The sequence below is a fragment of the Tachyglossus aculeatus genome, chromosome 5 (genome assembly GCF_015852505.1).
Source record: "Tachyglossus aculeatus isolate mTacAcu1 chromosome 5, mTacAcu1.pri, whole genome shotgun sequence".
In the NCBI taxonomy this organism is placed as follows: Eukaryota; Metazoa; Chordata; class Mammalia; order Monotremata; family Tachyglossidae; genus Tachyglossus; species Tachyglossus aculeatus.
The window spans coordinates 8,233,432-8,254,110 of record NC_052070.1 but is presented as its reverse complement, the minus strand read 5'-3'; the positions used below and the strand labels follow the sequence as shown (position 1 = coordinate 8,254,110).

General features: G+C 47.2%; 1 protein-coding gene across 1 annotated transcript in view; it reads right to left on the bottom strand.

The window, feature by feature from the left end:
- The window catches only part of ADD2 (adducin 2), a 161,423-nt gene that overhangs the window by 19,295 nt on the left and 121,449 nt on the right, over positions 1 to 20,679 (bottom strand). Inside the window, exons 12-15 of the mRNA XM_038747162.1 lie at positions 19,214 to 19,333; positions 16,523 to 16,612; positions 11,510 to 11,711; positions 5,408 to 5,833 (exon numbers count right to left, since the gene is read on the bottom strand). Of these exons, the coding sequence (XP_038603090.1) occupies positions 5,408 to 5,833; positions 11,510 to 11,711; positions 16,523 to 16,612; positions 19,214 to 19,333 (838 nt within the window). The remainder of the gene's footprint in view (positions 1 to 5,407; positions 5,834 to 11,509; positions 11,712 to 16,522; positions 16,613 to 19,213; positions 19,334 to 20,679) is intronic.

The following is a 20,679-nucleotide window of genomic DNA, read 5'->3' as shown; positions in this document are numbered from 1 at the left end:
CACATTTCCCGTCCCGCACGGGGGCTCACGTTCTGAGAGGGAGAGAGAGCAGGGATCGGATCTCCATTTTCCAGATGAGGTAACTGAGGCTCAGGAAAGCCAAGTGACTCACCCAAGGTCACACGGCAGGAATGGGGCAGATCATCACGTCCCGGGAATGAACGTCAGATCCTCCTCCATGAAGTTTTCCCCAATTAATTCCCCCCTCTGCCTTCCCCCGCAAACCAGATGGTGTCCACCTGTTGCCTGTCTCCCCCTTCTAGACTGTGAGCCCACTGTTGGACAGGGACGGTCTCTATATGTCGCCAACTTGGACTTCCCAAGCGCTTAGTACAGTGCTCTGCACACAGTAAGCGCTCAATAAATACGATTGATTGATAAGCCATTCATTTAAAGATTTCGGGAGCCTCTAGATGTTGCCAACTTGGACTTCCCAAGCGCTTAGTCCAGTGCTCTGCACACAGTCAGCGCTCAATAAATAAATACGATTGATGGCTTGATACCAAAGCTGCCCTCTTGGGACTTACGGATTTACTGATTACTTATTTTAGTACTTTTTATTACTATTACTAATTACTATCTACTACTATATTATTACTTATGCTGATTACTTATTGGAGAAGCAGCGTGGCTCGGTGGAAAGCGCCCGGGCTTTGGAGTCAGAGGTCATGGGTTCAAATCTCCGCTCCGCCAATTGTCAGCTGTGGGACTTTGGGCAAGTCTCTTCACTTCTCTGGGCCTCATCTGTAAAATGGGGATTAAGACTGTGAGCCTTCCCAGACTGAGACCCCTCCTTCCTCTCTCCCTCCTCCCCCTCTCCATCCCCCCGCCTTACCTCCTTCCCCTCCCACAGCACCTGTATATATGTATATACGTTTTTACGGATTTATTACTCTATTTATTTATTTTATTTGTACATATTTATTCTATTCATTTTATTTTGTTAATATGTTTTGTTTTGTTCTCTGTCTTCCCCTTCTAGGCTGTGAGCCCGCTGTTGGGTAGGGACCGTCTCTATAGGTTGCCAACTTGGACTTCCCGAGGGCTTAGTCCAGTGCTCTGCACACAGTAAGTGCTCAATAAATACGACTGGATGAATGAAAAATGAAGGAGCCCCCCGTGGGACAACCTGATCACCTTGTAACCTCCCCAGTGCTTAGAACAGTGCTTTGCACATAGTAAGCGCTTAATAAATGCCATTATTATTATTATTATTTCTATTCATTCTAGACTGTGAGCCCGTCGTTGGGTAGGGATTGTCTCTATGTGTTGCCCAATTGTACTCTCCACAGTGCTCTGCACACAGTAAGCGCTCAATAAATACGACTGAAGGAATGCCTTTCTCCCCCGATTTCAGAAAGCAGCGTAGCCAAGTGGAGAGAGCCCAGATCCAGGAGTCTGAGGACCCGGGTTCTAATCCCGGCTCTGCCACGTGACCTCGGGCAAGTCGCTTCTTGGTGCCTCAGTTTCCTCAACTGTAAAATGGGGATTCGATATTGTGCTCCCTCCCCCTTAGACTATGAGCCCCGGTGGGGGGCAAAGTCTGTGTGTCCGATCTGATGATCTTGTATCTACCCCAGACCTTGACCCATAGTAGGCACTTAATAATAATAATAATAATAATGGTATTTGTTAAGCGCCTACTACATGCAAAGCACTGTTCTAAGCACTGGGGAGGTTACAAGGTGATCAGGTTGTCCCACAGGGGACTCACAGTCTTCATCCCCATTTTCCAGATGAGGTCACTGAGGCCCAGAGAAGTGAAGTGACTTGCCCAAAGTCACACAGCTGACAATTGGCGGAGCCGGGATTTGAACCCGTGACCTCTGACTCCAAAGCCCGGGCTGTTGCCACCGAGCCACTGCTGCTTCTCTACAAATGGTAACCAATACCATGAAAAATATACCAACCAAACGAATCTGTTCATCTCTCCTGACTGTTGCTACTTAAGCAGATCGTCTCCCTGAGAGAAGCAGCGTGGCTCAGGCTTTGGAGTCAGAGGTCACGGGTTCAAATCCCGACTCCACCAATTGTCAGCTGGGTGACTTTGGGCAACTCCCTTCGCTTCTCTGGGCCTCAGTTCCCTCATCTGTAAAACGGGGATTAAGACCGTGAGCCCCCCGTGGGACAACCTGTTCACCTTGTCACCTCCCCAGTGCTTAGAACAGAGCTTTGCACATAGTAAGCGCTTACCAAATGCCATTATTATTATTATTATTATCACTGTCAGCCATGTCTAGCTTTTTCCTCTAATTCCACTTAAGAACCATGTACCTGTTCGCCTCCCCTACTGGACTGTCCGCTCCACGAGCCAGTCGGTCCGTCAAGTGTATTTATTGAGCGCTTACTGTGTGCAGAGCACTGTACTAAGCGCTTGGGAGAGTCCAAGAGCTTAGCCTTCCCAGACTAAACCCCCCTTTTCCTCTGCTCCCCCTCCCCTCCCCATCACCCCCACTCCCTCCCTCCCCTCTCCCCCCTTCCCCGCCCCACAGCACTTGGCTCTATTTGAGCATATTTTATAATTCCATTTATTTTCACTAATGATGTGTGTATATCTATAATTCCATTTACTTCTAATGATGCCGCTGCGGCCTGTTTGCTTGTTTTGCCGTCTGTCTCCCCCCACCTCTTCTAGACTGTGAGCCTGCTGCGGGCAGGGATTGTCTCTCTTTGTTGCCGACTTGTCCTTCCCAAGCGCTCAGTCCAGTGCTCCGCACAAAGTAAGCGCTCAATAAAAATGAGCGAATGAGTCCAACAGAACAAGGGCAGAGACACAACTTGCTGACCCGGGTGACCACCACAGATAGAGCAATTGGGGTCGGGTGGAGTCCCCCCCCTTTTCCTCTGCTCCTCCTCCCACAGCTCTTGTGTTTATTTGTACCTATTTATTATTCTATTTATTTTATTAATGATGTGTATTATTAATGATGTGTATTAATGATTATTAATGTATCAATTAATTATTAATGTATTGATGTACTAATGTATTAATGTGTAATGTATTAATGATTATTAATGTAATGTGTGTTAATGATTATTACTCTATTTATTATTACTCTATTTATTATTACTCTATTTATTTATTACTCTATTTATTTATTTATTTATTTTATTTGTACATATCTATTCTATTTATTTTATTTTGTTAGTATGTTTGGTTTTGTTCTCTGTCTCCCCCTTTTAGACTGTGAGCCCAGTGTTGGGTAGGGACTGTCTCTATATGTTGCCAATTTGTACTTCCCAAGCGCTTAGTCCAGTGCTCTGCACATAGTAAGCGCTCAATAAATACGATTGATGATGATGATGATTAATGATGTGCATTATTCTAGATCTAGAATAATAGCTCTATTAGATCTATGTGTACAGGCCTGTTAGAGAAGCAGCGGTGCTCAGAGAAGCAGCAGGGCTCAGTTTGAAAGAGCCCTGGCTTTGGAGTCCGAGGTCATGGGTTCAAATCCCGGCTCCGCCCACTGTCAGCTGTGTGACTTTGGGCAAGTCGCTTCACTTCTCTGGGCCTCAGTGACCTCATCTGTAAAATGGGGATTAAGACTGTGAGCCCCCTGGGGGACAATCTGATCACTTTGTAACCTCCCCATTCATTCAGTCATTCATTCGATCGTATTTATTGAGCGCTTACTGTGTGCAGAGCACTGTACGAAGCGCTTGGGAAGTACAATCAATCAATCAATCAATCGTATTTATTGAGCGCTTACTGTGTGCAGAGCACTGTACTAAGCGCTTTGGAAGTACAAGTTGGCAACACATAGAGACGGTCCCTACCCAATAACGGGTTCACAGTCTAGAAGGGGGAGACAGACAACCACAAGCTTAGTCTAGAGGGTGAAAGAAATTGGTTGATGAAAGAAATACGGATCCATCTTTATGTACCTCCTCTTTCATTCATTCATTCAATCGTATTTATTGAGCGCTTAGAACAGAGCTTTGCACATAGTAAGTGCTTAATAAATGCCATTATTATTATCTATAATTATATGTATTTACATTGATGCTATTGATGCTATTGATGCCTGTCTACTCCTTTTGCTTTGTTGCGTTGTCTGTCTCCCCCTTCTAGACTGTGAGCCCATTGTTGGTAGGGATTGTCTTTATTTGGTGCCGAACTGGACTTTCCAAGCACTTAGTACAGTGCTCTGCACACAGTAAGTGCTCAATAAATACAATTGAATGAATGAATGTTGGCTAAAGCTCTGACCCTAGACAGGGGGCTGGCCTAGAAGCAGACCCACTTTCTGACCAACTCCTTGCTCTGCAAACCGTCAGCTCCCTGAGGGCAGGGATCATGTCTACTAACTCCAATCAATCAATCAATCATATTTATTGAGCATTTACTGTGTGCAGAGCACTGGACTAAGCGCTTGGGAAGTATAAGTTGGCAACATATAGAGACGGTCCCTACCCAACAGTGGGCTCACAGTCTAAAAGGGGGAGAACAAAACCAAAACATACTAACAAAAAAAAAAATAGAATAGATAAGTACAAGTAAAATAAATATAAATAAATAAATTATGGACTCCTCCAAGTGCTCAGTACAGTGCTCTGCGCACAGGAAACTGGCTGTCAACTCCTTCAGGGAAGGGGTGGGGTCTGCTAACTATCATCCTCTCCCACGCTCCGGGGATAGCGCTTTGAGCTCGTTGTGGGCAGGGAATGGGCCTGATGTTCTATCATCCTCTCCCAAGCGCTTAGTATGGTGCTGTGCATGCAGTAAGCGCTCAATAAATTATTATTATTAATAAATTATTTTGTTAATGACGTGCATTTAGCTTGAATTTAGCTTTTAGGCTGTGAGCCCACTGCTGGGTAGGGACTGTCTCTATGTGTTGCCAATTTGTGCTTCCCAAGCGCTTAGTACAGTGCTCTGCACATAGTAAGCGCTCAATAAATACGATTGATTGATTGAATTCTATTTATTCTGACGCCTTGACCCCCGTCCACGTGTTTTGTTTCGTTGTCCATCTCCCCCTTCTAGACTTTGAGCCCGCTGTTGGGTAGGGACCGTCTCTACGTGCCACCCACTTGTCCTTCCCAAGCGCTCAGTCCAGCGCTCTGCACATAGTAAGCGCCCACCCAGTACGATCGAATGAATGAATGAAATAAATACGACTGAATGAATGACAGTAGACCGCCAGCTCCTCGGGGGCGGGGATCACGTCTCCTAACCCTACTACCGTCCTCTCCGGAGCGTTCAGTCCAGTGCTCTGCACACGGTAGACTGTCAGCCCCTGGAGGGCAGGGACTGCGTCTACTATATTGTCCCCTCCCACCGCGCTTGGTACAGCGCTCGGCGCACGGTCCGCGCTCGATAAATGCCACCGCCGGGCCGATTCGGCGGGAAGGGGTTAGACGGTGAATGTGGGGGCCGCTCACAACTTCTTGGGCTACTTACCACTAGCCATCTTGGATGGGGACTCCGACGGGCTCTGGACTTCCGTCTGTCGGGATGGGCTCTGGACTTCCGACTGTCGGGATGGGCTCTGGACTTCCGACTGTCGGGATGGGCTCTGGACTTCCGACTGTCGGGATGGGCTCTGGACTTCCGACTGTCGGGATGGGCTCTGGACTTCCGGCTGTCGGGATGGGCTCTGGACTCCCGGCTGTCGGGATGGGCTCTGGACTCCCGGCTGTCGGGATGGGCTCTGGACTCCCGGCTGTTGGGATGGGCTCTGGACTTCCGGCTGTCGGGATGGGCTCTGGGCTTCCGGCTGTCGGGATGGGCTCTGGACTTCTGGCTGCCGTGAGGGGCTCTGGGCCGGGGAAGCCGAGCCGGACTTTTCCGCCGGGGGAGGTTCCTCTGTTGGCGTTTCCTTCTCACCTTGGATCGTATCAATAAATAATATCAATAAATATCGATATTGGATCATATTGATATTGGATCGTATCAATAAATATGACTGATTGATTGGAATGGGAAGACAATCCCAGGGGGACGGTCAAGAGCTGACACCTCAGTCCTTTGCACTGTCAGCTCGTTGCGGCCTACTGTTTGACTGGAGCCTCCCCAGTGCTTAGTACAGTGCTCCGCACACAGAAATTCCTCAGTAAATATGACTGACTGACTCTAGACTATAAGGTCGCTGTGGGCAGGGAATGTATCTGTTTATTGTATTGTCCTCTCCCCAGCGCTTAGTACAGTGCTCCACACACAGAAAGTGCTCAATAAATATGACTGACTGACTCTAGACTCTAAGGCCACTGTGGGCAGGGAATGTATCTGTTTACTGTATTGCCCAGCGCTTAGTACAATGCTCCACACACGGAAAGTGCTCAATAAATACGACTGACTGACTCTAGACTCTAAGGTCGCTGTGGGCAGGGAATGTATCTGTTTATTGTATTGTCCTCTCCCCAGCGCTTAGTACAATGCTCCACACACAGAAAGTGCTCAATAAATACAACTGACTGACTCTAGACTCTAAGGCCACTGTGGGCAGGGAATGTATCTGTTTACCGTATTGCCCAGCGCTTAGTACAATGCTCCACACACGGAAAGTGCTCTATAAATACGACTGACTGACTCTAGACTCTAAGGCCACTGTGGGCAGGGAATGTTATCTGTTTATTGTATCGTCCTCTCCCCAGCGCTTAGTACAGTGCTCCACACACAGAAAGTGCTCAATAAATGACTGACTGAATCTAGACTCTAAGGTCACTGTGGGCAGGGAATGTATCTGTTTACTGCATTGTCCTCTCCCCAGCGCTTAGTACAATGCTCCACACACGGAAAGTGCTCAATAAATACGACTGACTGACTCTAGACTCTCTGGTCACTGTGGGCAGGGAATGTTATCTGTTTATTGTATCGTCCTCTCCCCAGCGCTTAGTACAGTGCTCCACACATGGAAAGTGCTCAATAAATACGTCTGACTGACTCTAAGGTCACTGTGGGCAGGGAACGTATCTGTTTATTGTATTGTCCTCTCCCCAGTGCTTAGTACAATGCTCCACACACGGTAAGTGCTCAATAAATACAACTGACTTACTCTAGACTCTAAGGTCACTGTGGGCAGGGAATGTATCTGTTTACTGTATTGTCCTCTCCCCAGCGCTTAGTACAGCGCTCCGTACATGTTAAGTGCTAAGTACAACTGACTAGACTGGACGCTCATTGTGGGCAGGGAATGTGACTATTGTTATATTATCCTCTCCCAAGCGCTTAGCACAGTACTCTGCACACTGTAAGTGCTCAATAATAATAATGTTGGTATTTGTTAAGCTCTTACTATGTGCCAAGCACTGTTCTAAGCGCTGGGGGAGATACAAGGTGATCAGGTTGTCCCAGGTGGGGCTCACAGTCTCCATCCCCATTTTACAGATGAGGTCACTGAGGCCCAGAGAAGTGAAGCGACTTGCCCAAGGTCACACGGCTGACAAGTGGCGGAGCGGGATTAGAACCCAGGACCTCCGACTCCCAAGCCCGGGCTCTTTCCACTGGGCCACGTTGCTTCTCTAAATGTGATTGAATGGATGAATGGATGAATGACCCCTCCACTCTGTGCCCACCCCCACCCATCAGCACCCCCCAACTCATTCATTCAATTCTATCAAATTTATTGAGCGCTTACTGTGTGCAGAGCACTGGACTAAGCACCTCATCCGGTCATGCATGCATTCCTGCCCCCTGCACTGGCCTCTTCCCCCGTCTGCCACGACCCCACTAGCCCCCTGGATGGATTCAGCCTGGGCAGAAGAGGGGAAGGACCCACGATAATAATAATAATAATGATAATAATAATAATAATAATAATAATTGTGGCATTTGTTAAATGCTTACTATGTTTTGTTTTTGTTTTTTAATGGCATTTATTAAGCGCTTACTATATGCAAAGCCCTGTTCTAAGTGCTGGGGAGGATACAGGGTGATCAGGTTGTCCCACGGGGGGCTCACAGTCTTCATCCCCATTTTACAGATGAGGTCACTGAGGCACAGAGAAGTGAAGTGACTAGTCCAAAGTCACACAGCTGACAATTGGCGGAGCCGGGATTCGAACCCATGACCTCCGACTCCAAAGCCCGGGCTCTTTCCACTGAGCCACGCTGCTTCTCCTACTACGTGCCGGACTTCTAGACTGTGAGCCTGTTGTTGGGTAGGGACCGTCTCTATCTGTTGCCGATTCGTACTTCCCAAGCGCTTAGTCCAGTGCTTCCTGGAAGCGCTCAATAAATACGATTGAATGAATTGAATGAATATTTTGTACTTCCCAAGAGCTCAGTACAGTGCTCTGCACAGAGTAAGCGCTCAATAAATACGATTGATTGATTGATTGCTCTGCACACAGTAAGTGCTCAATAAATACGATTGATTGATTGATTGATTGCTCTGCACACAGTAAGTGCTCAATAAATACGATTGAATGAATTGAATGAATATTTTGTACTTCCCAAGAGCTTAGTACAGTGCTCTGCACACAGTAAGCGCTCAATAAATACGATTGATTGATTGCTCTGCACACAGTAAGTGCTCAATAAATACGACTGAATGAATTGAATGAATATTTTCTACTTCCCAAGAGCTTAGTACAGTGCTCTGCACACAGTAAGCGCTCAATAAATACGATTGATTGATTGATTGCTCTGCACACAGTAAGTGCTCAATAAATACAATAGAATGAATGAATGAATGAATGAATGTCGGGCACTGTTCTAAGCGCTGGGGTAGATTCAAGCTCATCAGTTTGGACCCAGTCCCTGCCCCACATGGGTCTCCCAGTCTTTATCCCCATTTTACAGGTGAGGGAACCGAGGCCCGGAGAAGTGAAGTGACTTGCCCAAAGTCATACAGCTGACAAGTGGCAGAGCCGGGATTAGAACCTATAATAATAATAATGATGGGATTTATTAAGCGCTTACTATGTGCAAAGCACTGTTCTAAGCCCTGGGGAGGTTACAAGGTGATCAGGTTGTCCCACGGGGGGCTCACAGTCTTCATCCCCATTTTACAGATGAGGGAACCGAGGCCCAGAGAAGTGAAGTGACTCGCCCAAAGTCACACAGCTGACAATTGGCGGAGTTGGGATACGAACCTATGACCTCTGACTCCCAAGCCCAGGCATTTGGAAAATGGGGATGATGCCTGTGAGCCCCACGTGGGACAACCTGATCACCTTGTATCCCCCCCAGCGCTTAGAACAGTGCTTCGCACATAGTAATAATAATAATAATATTCATTCATACGTTCAATCATATTTATTGAGTGCTTACTGTGTGCAGAGCACTGGACTAAGCACTTGGGAAATACAAATCGTCAACAGATAGAGAAGCAGCGTGGCTCAGTGGAAAGAGCATGGGCTTTGGAGTCAGAGGTCATGGGTTCTAATCCAGCCTCCAATTGTCAGTTGTGTGACTTTGGGCAAGTTACTTAACTTCCCTCATCTGTAAAATGGGGATTAAGACTGTGAGCCCCCCGTGGGACAACCTGATCTCCTTGTAACCTCCCTAGTGCTTAGAACAGTGCTTTGCACATTGTAAGCGCTTAATAAATGCCATTATTATTATTATTATTATTATAGAGACGGTCCCTACCCCACAGCTGGCTCACAGTCTAGAAGGGGGAGACAGACAACAAGACAAAACATGTATACGGGTGTCAAAACTGTCAGAACAAATAATAATAACGATGGTATTTAAGCACTTACTATGTGCCGAGCACTGTTCTAAGTGGTTCATTCATTGATTCAATCGTATTTATTGAGCGCTTACTGGGTGCAGAGCACTGGACTAAGTGCTTGGGAAGTACAAGTTGGCAACAGATAGAGACGGTCCCTACCCAACAGTGGGCTCACAGTCTAGAAGGGGGAGACAGAGAACAAGACAAAACATGTGGGTGTCAAAACGGTCAGAACAAATAATAACAACAATGGTATTTGTTAAGCGCTCACTATGTGCCGAGCACTGTTCCAAGTGCTAGTAGGTGGTTCATTCATTCATTCATTCCATCGTATTTAATGAGCACTTACTGTGTGCAGAGCACTGGACTGAGCGCTTGGGAAGTCCAAGTCGGCAACATACAGAGACGGTCCCTACCCAACAACGGGCTCACAGTGTAGAGGATTCTTTCAATCATATTTATTAAGCGCTTACTGTGTGCAGAGCACTGTACTGAGCGCTTGGGAAGTCCAAGTCGGCAACATCTAGAGACGGTCCCTACCCAACAACGGGCTCACAGTCTAGAGGATTCATTCAATCGTGTTTATTGAGCGCTTACTGTGTGCATTCATTCAATCATATTTATTAAGCGCTTACTGGGTGCAGAGCACTGTACTAAGCGCTTGGGAAGTCCAAGTTGGCAACATCTAGAGACGGTCATTCATTCACTTATTCAATCGTATTTATTGAGCGCTTACTGTGTGCAGAGCACTGTACTGAGCGCTTGGGAAGTCCAAGTCGGCAACATCTAGAGACGGTCCCTACCCAACGACGGGCTCACAGTCTAGAGGATTCATTCAATTGTGTTTATTGAGTGCTTACTGTGTGCATTCATTCAATCATATTTATTAAGGCTTACTGTGTGCAGAGCACTGTACTAAGCACTTGGGAAGTCCAAGTCGGCAACATAGAGAGACGGACATTCATTCATTCAGTCAATCGTATTTATTGAGCGCTTACTGTGTGCAGAGCACTGTACTAAGCGCTTGGGAAGCACAAGTCAATCAATCAATCACATTTATTGAGCGCTTACTGTGTGCAGAGCACTGTACTAAGCGCTTGGGATGCCCAAGTCAATCAATCAATCAATCAATCACATTTATTGAGCGCTTACTGTGTGCAGAGCACTGTACTAAACGCTTGGGAAGTACAAGTTGGCAACATATAGAGATGGTCCCTACCCAACAGCGGGCTCACAGTCTAGAAGAGCAACATATAGCATCATCCTGATTATTATTATGATGATGATTATGAAGAAGGGGCAGGGGGTGGCCGGCCTGGATGGGGCAGAGCGGGTGAGGGCGGAGGGCGGCCCGGTGATGATAATAATAATGATGATGATGGCATTTGTTAATCAATCAATCGTATTTATTGAGCGCTTACTGTGTGCAGAGCACTGGACTAAATGCTTGGGAAGTCCAAGTTGGCAACATCTAGAAACAGTCCCTACCCAACAGCAGGCTCACGGTCTCAAAGGGGGAGACGGACAACAGAACCGTACCTACTAACAAAATAAAATAAATAGAACAGACATGTAACTTGTACTTCCCAAGCGCTTAGTACAGTGCTCTGCACACAGCAAGCGCTCAATAAAGACGATTGATGATGATGATATGTCCAAGGAAAATAAATAAATAAATAGAGTAATAAACATGTACAATATGTTAATACAATACGTAACATATTGTACAATATCATCATCATCATCAATCGTCTTTATTGAGCGCTTACCATGTGCAGAGCACTGTACTAAGCGCTTGGGAAGTACAAATCGGCAACATATAGAGACAGTCCAATCTGTTAAGCGCTTACTCTGTGCGAAGCAGTGGGGATGAGGCCCACCTACCGTGGCCCCTGTCCAGCTTCTTGCTCTCCACCTCTCGCCGGTATTCCTCCAGCTCCTGGTCGGTCAGCTGGCTGAAGGGGTTGGGGGGCTCCGCCTCGGCCGCCTCCTCTTCCTCCTCCTCCTCCTCCTCCTCCTCCCGCCGCCGCCGCCGGACTTCTTTGGACTCCTCCTCGCCCCGGGAGGCCAACTGGCCTTCCACCGACTGGAAGGCAACCACCAACGGCCGCTCAGCGCCCGGGGCCAGGCTTGGTCGCTCCTGGGGGACAGGGATCGGACGCTCCGGAGCGCTCAGCCCAGTGCTCTGCACACAGGTGACCGTCGGCTCCTCGAGGGCAGGGATCACGGCCGCCAATTCCATTGTCTTCTTCGAAGCGCTCAGCCCAGTGCTCTGCACATAGGAGACCTCGAGGGCAGGTGTTATAAATAATAATAGTGATGGCATTTATTAAGCGCTTACTACGTGCATAGCACCGTTCTAGGTGCTGGGGAGGTGACAAGGTGATCAGTTTGGCCCACGGGGGGCTCCCAGTCTTCGTCCCCATTTTACAGATGAGGGAACTGAGGCCCAGAGAAGTGGACCCACTGTTGGGTAGGGACCATCTCTATATGTTGCCCACTTGGACTTCCCAAGCGCTTAGTCCAGTGCTCTGCACACAGTAAGCGCTCGATAAATACGATTGAATGAATGAAGTGACTTGTCCAAAGTCACCCAGCTGACAAGTGGTGGAGCCGGGATTCGAACCCATGACCTCTGACTCCCAAGCCCGGGCTCTTTCCACTGAGCCACGCTGCTTCTCTAACAGCGCTTGGCACATAATAAGTGCTCAACAAGTAATAATAATAATGTTGGCATTTGTTAAGCGCTTACTATGTCCAAAGCACTGTTCTAAGCTCTGGGGGAGATACAAGGTGATCAGGTTGTCCCACGGGGGGCTCACAGTCTTCATCCCCATTTTCCAGATGAGGGAACTGAGGCCTGGAGAAGTGAAGTGACTGGCCCAAAGTCACACAGCTGAGAATTGGCAGAGCCGGGATTTGAACCCATGACCTCCGACTCCAAAGCCCGGGCTCTTTCCACTGAGCCACACTGCTTCTCTAATAGTACTTGACACATAATAAGTGCTTAACAAGTAATAATAATAATGTTGGTATTTGTTAAGCGCTTACTATGTCCAAAGCACTGTTCTAAGCTCTGGGGGAGATACAAGGTGACCAGGGTGTCCCATCTGGGGTTCACAATCTTAATCCCCATTTTCCAGATGAGGTCACTGAGGCCCGGAGAAGTGAAGTGACTGGCCCTAAGTCACACAGCTGAGAATTGGCGGAGCCGGGATTTGAACCCATGACCTCCGACGCCAAAGCCCGGGCTCTTTCCACTGAGCCAATAGGGGCCGCTAATTCCACCGCCTTCTTCGAAGCGCTCAGCCCAGTGCTCGGCACACAGGAGACCGTCGGCTCCTCGAGGGCAGGGATGATGGCCGCTAATTCCATTGTTTTCGTCCAAGTGTTCAGTACAGTGCCCTGCACGCAGTAGGCGCTCGATACAGAGGGGGGAGGAGGGTCAGGGGCAGGGCGGGGGGACGGTCAGCACAGGGTAAGGGGGCGTTGAGGAAGGGACGGGGGTCGGAGCTAGGGTTAGGGACCAGGCCGGGCTGGGAGGAGACGGGAGGACCACTCATTTGTGCATTCAATCGTATTTATTGAGCGCTTCCTGTGCGCAGAGCACTGTACTAAGCGCTTGGGAAGTACAAGTCGGCAACAGATAGAGACGGTCCCTACCCAACAACGGGCTGTTTTCATCATCATCATCATCAATCGTATTTATTGAGCGCTTTCTATGTGCAGAGCACTGTACTAAGCGCTTGGGAAGTACAAATTGGCAACATCTAGAGACAGTCCCTACCCAACAGTGGGCACAGATTTACCACTCTATTTATTTTACTTGTACATATTTACTATTCTATTTATTTTGTTAATGATGTGCATCTACTATTTATTTATTTATTTTACTTGTAAGTAGTTATTCTATTTATTTTATTTTGTGAATATGTTTGGTTTTGTTCTCTGTCTCCCCCTTCTAGACTGTGAGCCCGTTGTTGGGTAGGGACCGTCTCTAGATGTTGCCAACTTGGACTTCCCAAGCGCTTAGTACAGTGCTCTGCACACAGTAAGTGCTCAATAAATATGATTGATTGAATGATTGATCTAGCTTTAATTCTATTTCTTCTGACGACTTGACACCTGTCCACAGGTTTTGTTTTGTTGTCTGTCTCCCCCTCCTAGCCTCTGAGCCTGTTGTTGGGTAGGGACCGTCTCTAGATGTTGCCAACTTGTACTTCCGAAGCGCTTAGTCCAGTGCTCTGCACATAGTAAGCGCTCAGTAAATACGATTCAATGAGTGAATGAATGAATGTGCCAAGCTAGCTCTCTTCCCCCCTTCAAAGCCCTACTGAGAGCTCACCTCCTCCAGGAGGCCTTCCCACACTCAGCCCCCTTTTTCCTCTCCCCCTCCCCATCCCCCCCGCCCTTCCTCCTTCCCCTCCCCACAGCACCCGTATATATATTTGTAAAGATTTATACTCTATTTATTTTACTTGCACATATTTACTATTCTATTTATTTTGTTAATGATGGGCATCTAGCTTTAATTCTATTTGTTTTGACGACTTGACACCTGTCCACATGTTTGGTTTTGTTGTCTGTCTCCCCCTTCTTGACCGTGGGCCCGTTGTTGGGTAGAGACTGTCTATGTTGCCAACTTGTACTTCCCAAGCACTTAGTCCAGTGCTCTGCACATAGTAAGCGCTCAATAAATACAATCGAATGAATGAATCTGCCAAGCTAGCTCTCTTCCCCCCTTCAAAGCCCTACTGAGTGCTCACCTCCTCCAGGAGGCCTTCCCACACTCAGCCCCCTTTTTCCTCTCCTCCTCCCCATCCCCCCCGCCCTACCTCCTTCCCCTCCCCACAGCACTTGTATATGCATCTGTACAGATTTATTACTCTATTTTACTTGTCCATATTTACTATTCTATTTATTTTGTTAATGATGTGCATCTAGCTTTAATTCTATTTGTTCTGACAACTTGACACCCATCCACATGTTTTGGTTTGTCGTCCGTCTCCCCCTTCTTGCCTGTGAGCCCGTTGAGCGGTAGGGACCGTCTCTAGATGTTGCCTACTTGGACTTCCCAAGCGCTTAGTCCAGTGCTCTGCACCCAGTAAGCGCTCAATAAATACGATTGAATGAATGAATGAATGAGCCCGTTGTTGGGTAGGGACTGTCTCTAGATGTTGCCATCTTGTACTTCCCAAGCGCTTAGTCCAGTGCTCTGCACCCAGTAAGCGCTCAATAAATACGATTGAATGAATGTATGAATGAATGAACCCGTTGTTGGGTAGGGACCGTCTCTAGATGTTGCCGACCTATTTATTTATTTTACTTGTACATATCTATTCTATTTATTTTATTTTGTTAGTATGTTTGGATTTGTTCTCTGTCTCCCCCTTTTAGACTGTGAGCCCCCTGTTGGGTAGGGACCGTCTCTAGATGTTGCCATCTTGTCCTTCCCAAGCGCTTAGTCCAGCGCTCTGCACCCAGTAAGCGCTCAATAAATACGACTGATTGATGGACTGACTGATTGTCCTTCCCAAGCGCTTAGTCCAGTGCTCTGCACCCAGTAAGCACTCAATAAATACGATTGAATGAATGACTGAATGAATGAATGAGCCCGTTGTTGGGTAGGGACCGTCTCTAGATGTTGCCGACTTCTCAAGCTCTTAGTCCAGTGCTCTGCACCCAGTAAGTGCTCAATAAATACGATTGAATGAATGAATGAACGAGCCTGTTGTTGGGTAGGGACCGTCTCTAGATGCTGCCGACTTCTCAAGCTCTTAGTCCAGTGCTCTGCACCCAGTAAGTGCTCAATAAATACTACTGAATGAATGAATGAATGAGCCTGTTGTTGGGTAGGGACTGTCTCTAGATGTTGCCGACTTCTCAAGCTCTTAGTCCAGTGCTCTGCACACAGTAAGTGCTCAATAAATACGATTGAATGAATGAATGAACGAGCCTGTTGTTGGGTAGGGACCGTCTCTAGATGTTGCCGACTTCTCCAGCTCTTAGTCCAGTGCTCTGCACCCAGTAAGCGCTCAATAAATACGATTGAATGAATGACTGAATGAATGAGCCCGTTGTTGGGTAGGGACCGTCTCTAGATGTTGCCGACTTCTCAAGCTCTTAGTCCAGTGCTCTGCACACAGTAAGTGCTCAATAAATACAATTGAATGAATGAATGAACGAGCCTGTTGTTGGGTAGGGACCGTCTCTAGATGTTGCCGACTTCTCCAGCTCTTAGTCCAGTGCTCTGCACCCAGTAAGCGCTCAATAAATGCGATTGAATGAATGAATGAATGAGCCTGTTGTTGGGTAGGGACCGTCTCTAGATGTTGCCGACTTCTCAAGCTCTTAGTCCAGTGCTCTGCACCCAGTAAGCGCTCAATAAATGCGATTGAATGAATGAATGAATGAGCCTGTTGTTGGGTAGGGACCGTCTCTAGATGTTGCCGACTTCTCAAGCTCTTAGTCCAGTGCTCTGCACCCAGTAAGCGCTCAATAAATGCGATTGAATGAATGAATGAATGAGCCCGTTGTTGGGTAGGGACCGTCTCTAGATGTTGCCGACTTCTCCAGCTCTTAGTCCAGTGCTCTGCACCCAGTAAGCGCTCACTAAATGCGATTGAATGAATGAACGGGCTGGGCCCTTGGAAAGGGCCATCGGGGTCGGTGGATCCGATGGCTGCCCTCAAGGAGCTTCCTCCCGGGGCAGGGGTCAGGGGTCAGGGTGGGCCTCCTCGGCTTGAGGCCCAAACGGGCCGCGTGCCAAGCGCGGGAGGAGCCCGGGGCGAGCAGGGGGCGGTGAGACAGTGGCCTCGGCTGACCGGCTCCCTGGGGACCCCGTCTGTCCGTCCGTCCGTCCGTCCGTCCGTCCGTCCGTCGGTCGGGGGGTCGTACCGGGCTGCGGCTCTCGTCGGAGATGACGCCGGCCAGTAGCTGGGACTGAGGCCCGGCGGACTTCACCTCCTGCCGGTTCTGCTCCCGGATCTGCGGGGGGAGAGGGGCCGTGTGAGCAGGGGTGGGGGGCACCGCCGCCGCAGCCCCCCGAGTCCCCCCAGCCCCCCGCCTTAAGCTCAGCTCTAGGGATTTAATCACCTTGAGCACCCGAAATCTGGTGGGATTTAATCACCCTGAGCACCCGAAATCTGGTGGGATTTAATAAAACACCTTGAGCACCCGAAATCTGGTGGGATTTAATCACCCTGAGCACCTGAAATCTGGTGGGATTTAATCACCTTGAGCACCAATAACAATGGCATTCATTAAGCATTTACTATGTGCAAAGCACTGTCCTAAGCGCTGGGGAGGTTATAATACTAATAATGATAATAACAATAATAATGAACTAATAATAATAATAATGGCATTCATTAAGCGTTTACTATGTGCAGAGCACTTTTCTAAGCGCTGGGGAGGTTACAATAATAATAATAATAATGGACTAATAATAATAATAATGGTGGCATTCATTAAGCATTTACTATGTGCAAAGCACTTTTCTAAGCCCTGGGGAGGTTACAATAATAATAATAATAATAATGAACTAATAATAATAATAATAGTGGCATTCATTAAGCGTTTACTATGTGCACAGCACTTTTCTAAGCGCTGGGGAGGTTACAATAATAATAATAATAATAATGAACTAATAATAATAATGGCATTCATCAAGCGTTTACTATGTGCAAAGCACTCTTCTAAGCCCTGGGGAGGTTACTATAATAATTATAATAATAATGAACTAATAATAATAATGGCATTCATTAAGCGTTTACTATGTGCAAAGCACTTTTCTAAGTGCTGGGGAGGTTACAATAATAATAATAATAATAATAATAATAATAATAATAATAATGAACTAATAATAATAATGGCATTCATTAAGTGTTTACTATGTGCAAAGCACTCTTCTAAGCCCTGGGGAGGTTACAATAATAATAATAATAATAATAATAATAATGAACTAATAATAATAATGGCATTCATTAAGCATTTACTATGTGCAAAGCACTCTTCTAAGCCCTGGGGAGGTTACAATAACTATAATAATAATAATGAACTAATAATAATAATAATAATAATAATGGCATTCATTAAGCGTTTACTATGTGCAAAGCACTTTTCTAAGCCCTGGGGAGGTTACAATAACAATAATAATAATAATAATAATAATAATGAACTAATAATAATAATAATAATAATAATGACATTCATTAAGTGTTTACTATGTGCAAAGCACTTTTCTAAGCACTGGGGAGGTTACAATAATAATAATAATAATGATGGTATTTGCTAAGCGCTTACTATGTGCAAAGCACTGTTCTAAGCGCTGGATCAGGTTGTCCCACGGGTGGGGCTCACGGTCTTAATCCCCATTTTCCAGATGAGGTAACCAAGGCCCAGAGAAGTGAAGCGACCTGCCCAGAGTCCCCCAGCTGACACATGGCGGAGCCGGGATTTGAACCCGTGACCTCTGACTCCCAAGCCCGGGCTCTCTCCCCTGAGCCACTCCGCTTCTCTAGTACAGTGCGCCGCACCCCAGAGGCGCCCAATAAATACGACTGAATGAAATACGACTGAATTTCGTCGACCGAAATTACGTCGCCAACTTGTCCTTCCCAGGCGCTTAGTCCAGTGCTCTGCACACAGTAAGCGCTCAATAAATACGATTGATCGATTGATTGAAGCCCGCCGACCCGCCTCCAGCGAGGCCCCCGGCTGTGGAGAAGCAGCGTGGCTCAGTGGAAAGAGCCCGGACTTTGGAGTCAGAGGTCATGGGTTCAAATCCCGGCTCCGCCACTTGTCAGCTGTGTGACTTTGGGCAAGTCACTTTACTGGGCCTCAATTCCCCCATTTATAAAACAGGCATAAAAAAGAGAAGCAGCATAGCCAAGTGGATAGAGCCTGGGCATCAGGAGGACCTAGGTTCTCATCCCAGCTGTATATACCTGTATATAAGTATATATATATATATATATATATATATATATATAATTTGTACATATTTATTCTATTTATTTTATTTTGTTAATTCGTTTTGTTTTGTTGTCCATCTCCCCCTTTTAGACTGTGAGCCCGCTGTTGGGGAGGGACCGTCTCTATATGTTGCCAATGTGTACTTCCCAAGCGCTTAGTCCAGTGCTCTGCACACAGTAAGCGCTCAATAAATACGAAAAAAAAAGTCACTTCACTCCTCTATCATCATCATCAATCGTATTTATTGAGCGCTTACTATGTGCAGAGCACTGGACTAAGCGCTTGGGAAGTCCAAGTTGGCAACGCATAGAGACGGTCCCGACCCAACAGCGGGCTCACAGTCTAAAAGGGGGAGACAGAGAACAAAACCAAACATACTAACAAAATAAAATAAATAGGATAGATATGTACAAGTAAAATAGAGTAATAAATATGTACAACCATAACTCTATGCCTCAGTTCCCTCATCTGTAAAATGGGGATTAAACTGTGAGCCCCCCGTGGGACAACCTGACCACCTTGTAACCTCCCCAGCGCTTAGAAGAGTGCTTTGTACGTAGTAAGCGCTTAACAAATACCATTATTGTTTGTTGTTGTTGTTGTCGAGCTAACCTTGTTCCGCATTTGGAGGACTTCCTGCGGGTCCGTGTAGAGAGGCACAAATTGGTTGGGGTTTTCGATGCGGATGGGCGTCCCGCTGCCGGCTCTGTCCGCCTCTTCGGCCTTCATCCACTGGGAGACGCGGCCGGAGAGAGAAGGGATCCAGGGAAGAGCCGGGATAAATCGCCGCCCTCGGGAAGTCCGCTCCTCCCGGTCTCGCCTGCCCCTCGACCCCTAGGCCTCGAATCCCCGCTCCTCCCGCCCTCTTCGGCCTCTTCTTTCCTAGACTGTGAGCCCACGGTTGGGTAGGGACCGTCTCTATATGTTGCCAATTTGTACTTCCCAAGCGCTTAGTACAGTGCTCTGCGCACAGTAAGCGCTCAGTAAATACGATTGATGATGATGATCATGAGAAGCAGCGTGGCTCAGTGGAATTGGAGTCAGAGGTCATGGGTTCAAATCCCAGCTCCACCAATTGTCAGCTGGGTGACTTTGGGCAAGTCACTTCACTACTCTGGGCCTCAGTGACCTCATCTGGAAAATGGGGATGAAGACTGGGAGCCCCCCGTGGGACAACCTGATCACCTTGTATCCTCCCCAGTGCTTAGAACAGTGCTTGGCACAGAGTAAGTGCTTAATAAATGCCATTATTATTATTATATCACGAGAAGCAGCGTGGTTCAGTGGAAAAGAGCCCAGGCTTTGGAGTCAGAGGGCATGGGTTCCAATCCTGACTCCACCAATTGTCAGCTGTGTGACTTTGGGCAAGTCACTTAACTTCTCTGTGCCTCAGTTCCCTCATCTGGAAAATGGGGATGAAGGCTGTGAGCCCCCCGTGGGGCAACCTGATCACCTTGTATCCTCCCCAGCACTTAAAACAGTGCTTTGCACATAGTAAGTGCTTAATAAATGCCATTATTATTATTAAGCGCTTAGTACAGTGCTCTGCACACAGTAAGCGCTCAATAAATACGATTGATGATGATGATGATGAAGCGCTTAGTACAGTGCTCTGCACACAGTAGGCGCTCAATAAATACGATTGATTGATTCTGCCCCTCGGCCTTGCCGCCTGAAGTCTCCGCTCCCCCTGCCCTCGCCACCTGAAATCTCCACTTTTGTTTTTTTGAATGGTATTTAATAATAATAAGGATAATGACGGCATTGATTAAGCGCTTACTGTATGCAAAGCACTGCGCTTACTATGTGCCAGACACTGTAGTAAGAATCGTAATAATAATGACGGTATTTGTTAAGCGCCGCTACTACTACTAGAAGCAGCGTGGCTCAGTGGAAAGAGCCCGGGCTTTGGAGTCAGAGGTCATGGGTTCGAATCCTGGCTCTGACAATTGTCAGCTGGGTGACATTGGGCAAGTCACTTCACTTCTCTGGGCCTCAGTGACCTCATCTGGAAAATGGGGATTAAGATTGTGAGCCCCCCATGGGACAACCTGATCACCTCGTATCCTCCCCAGCAC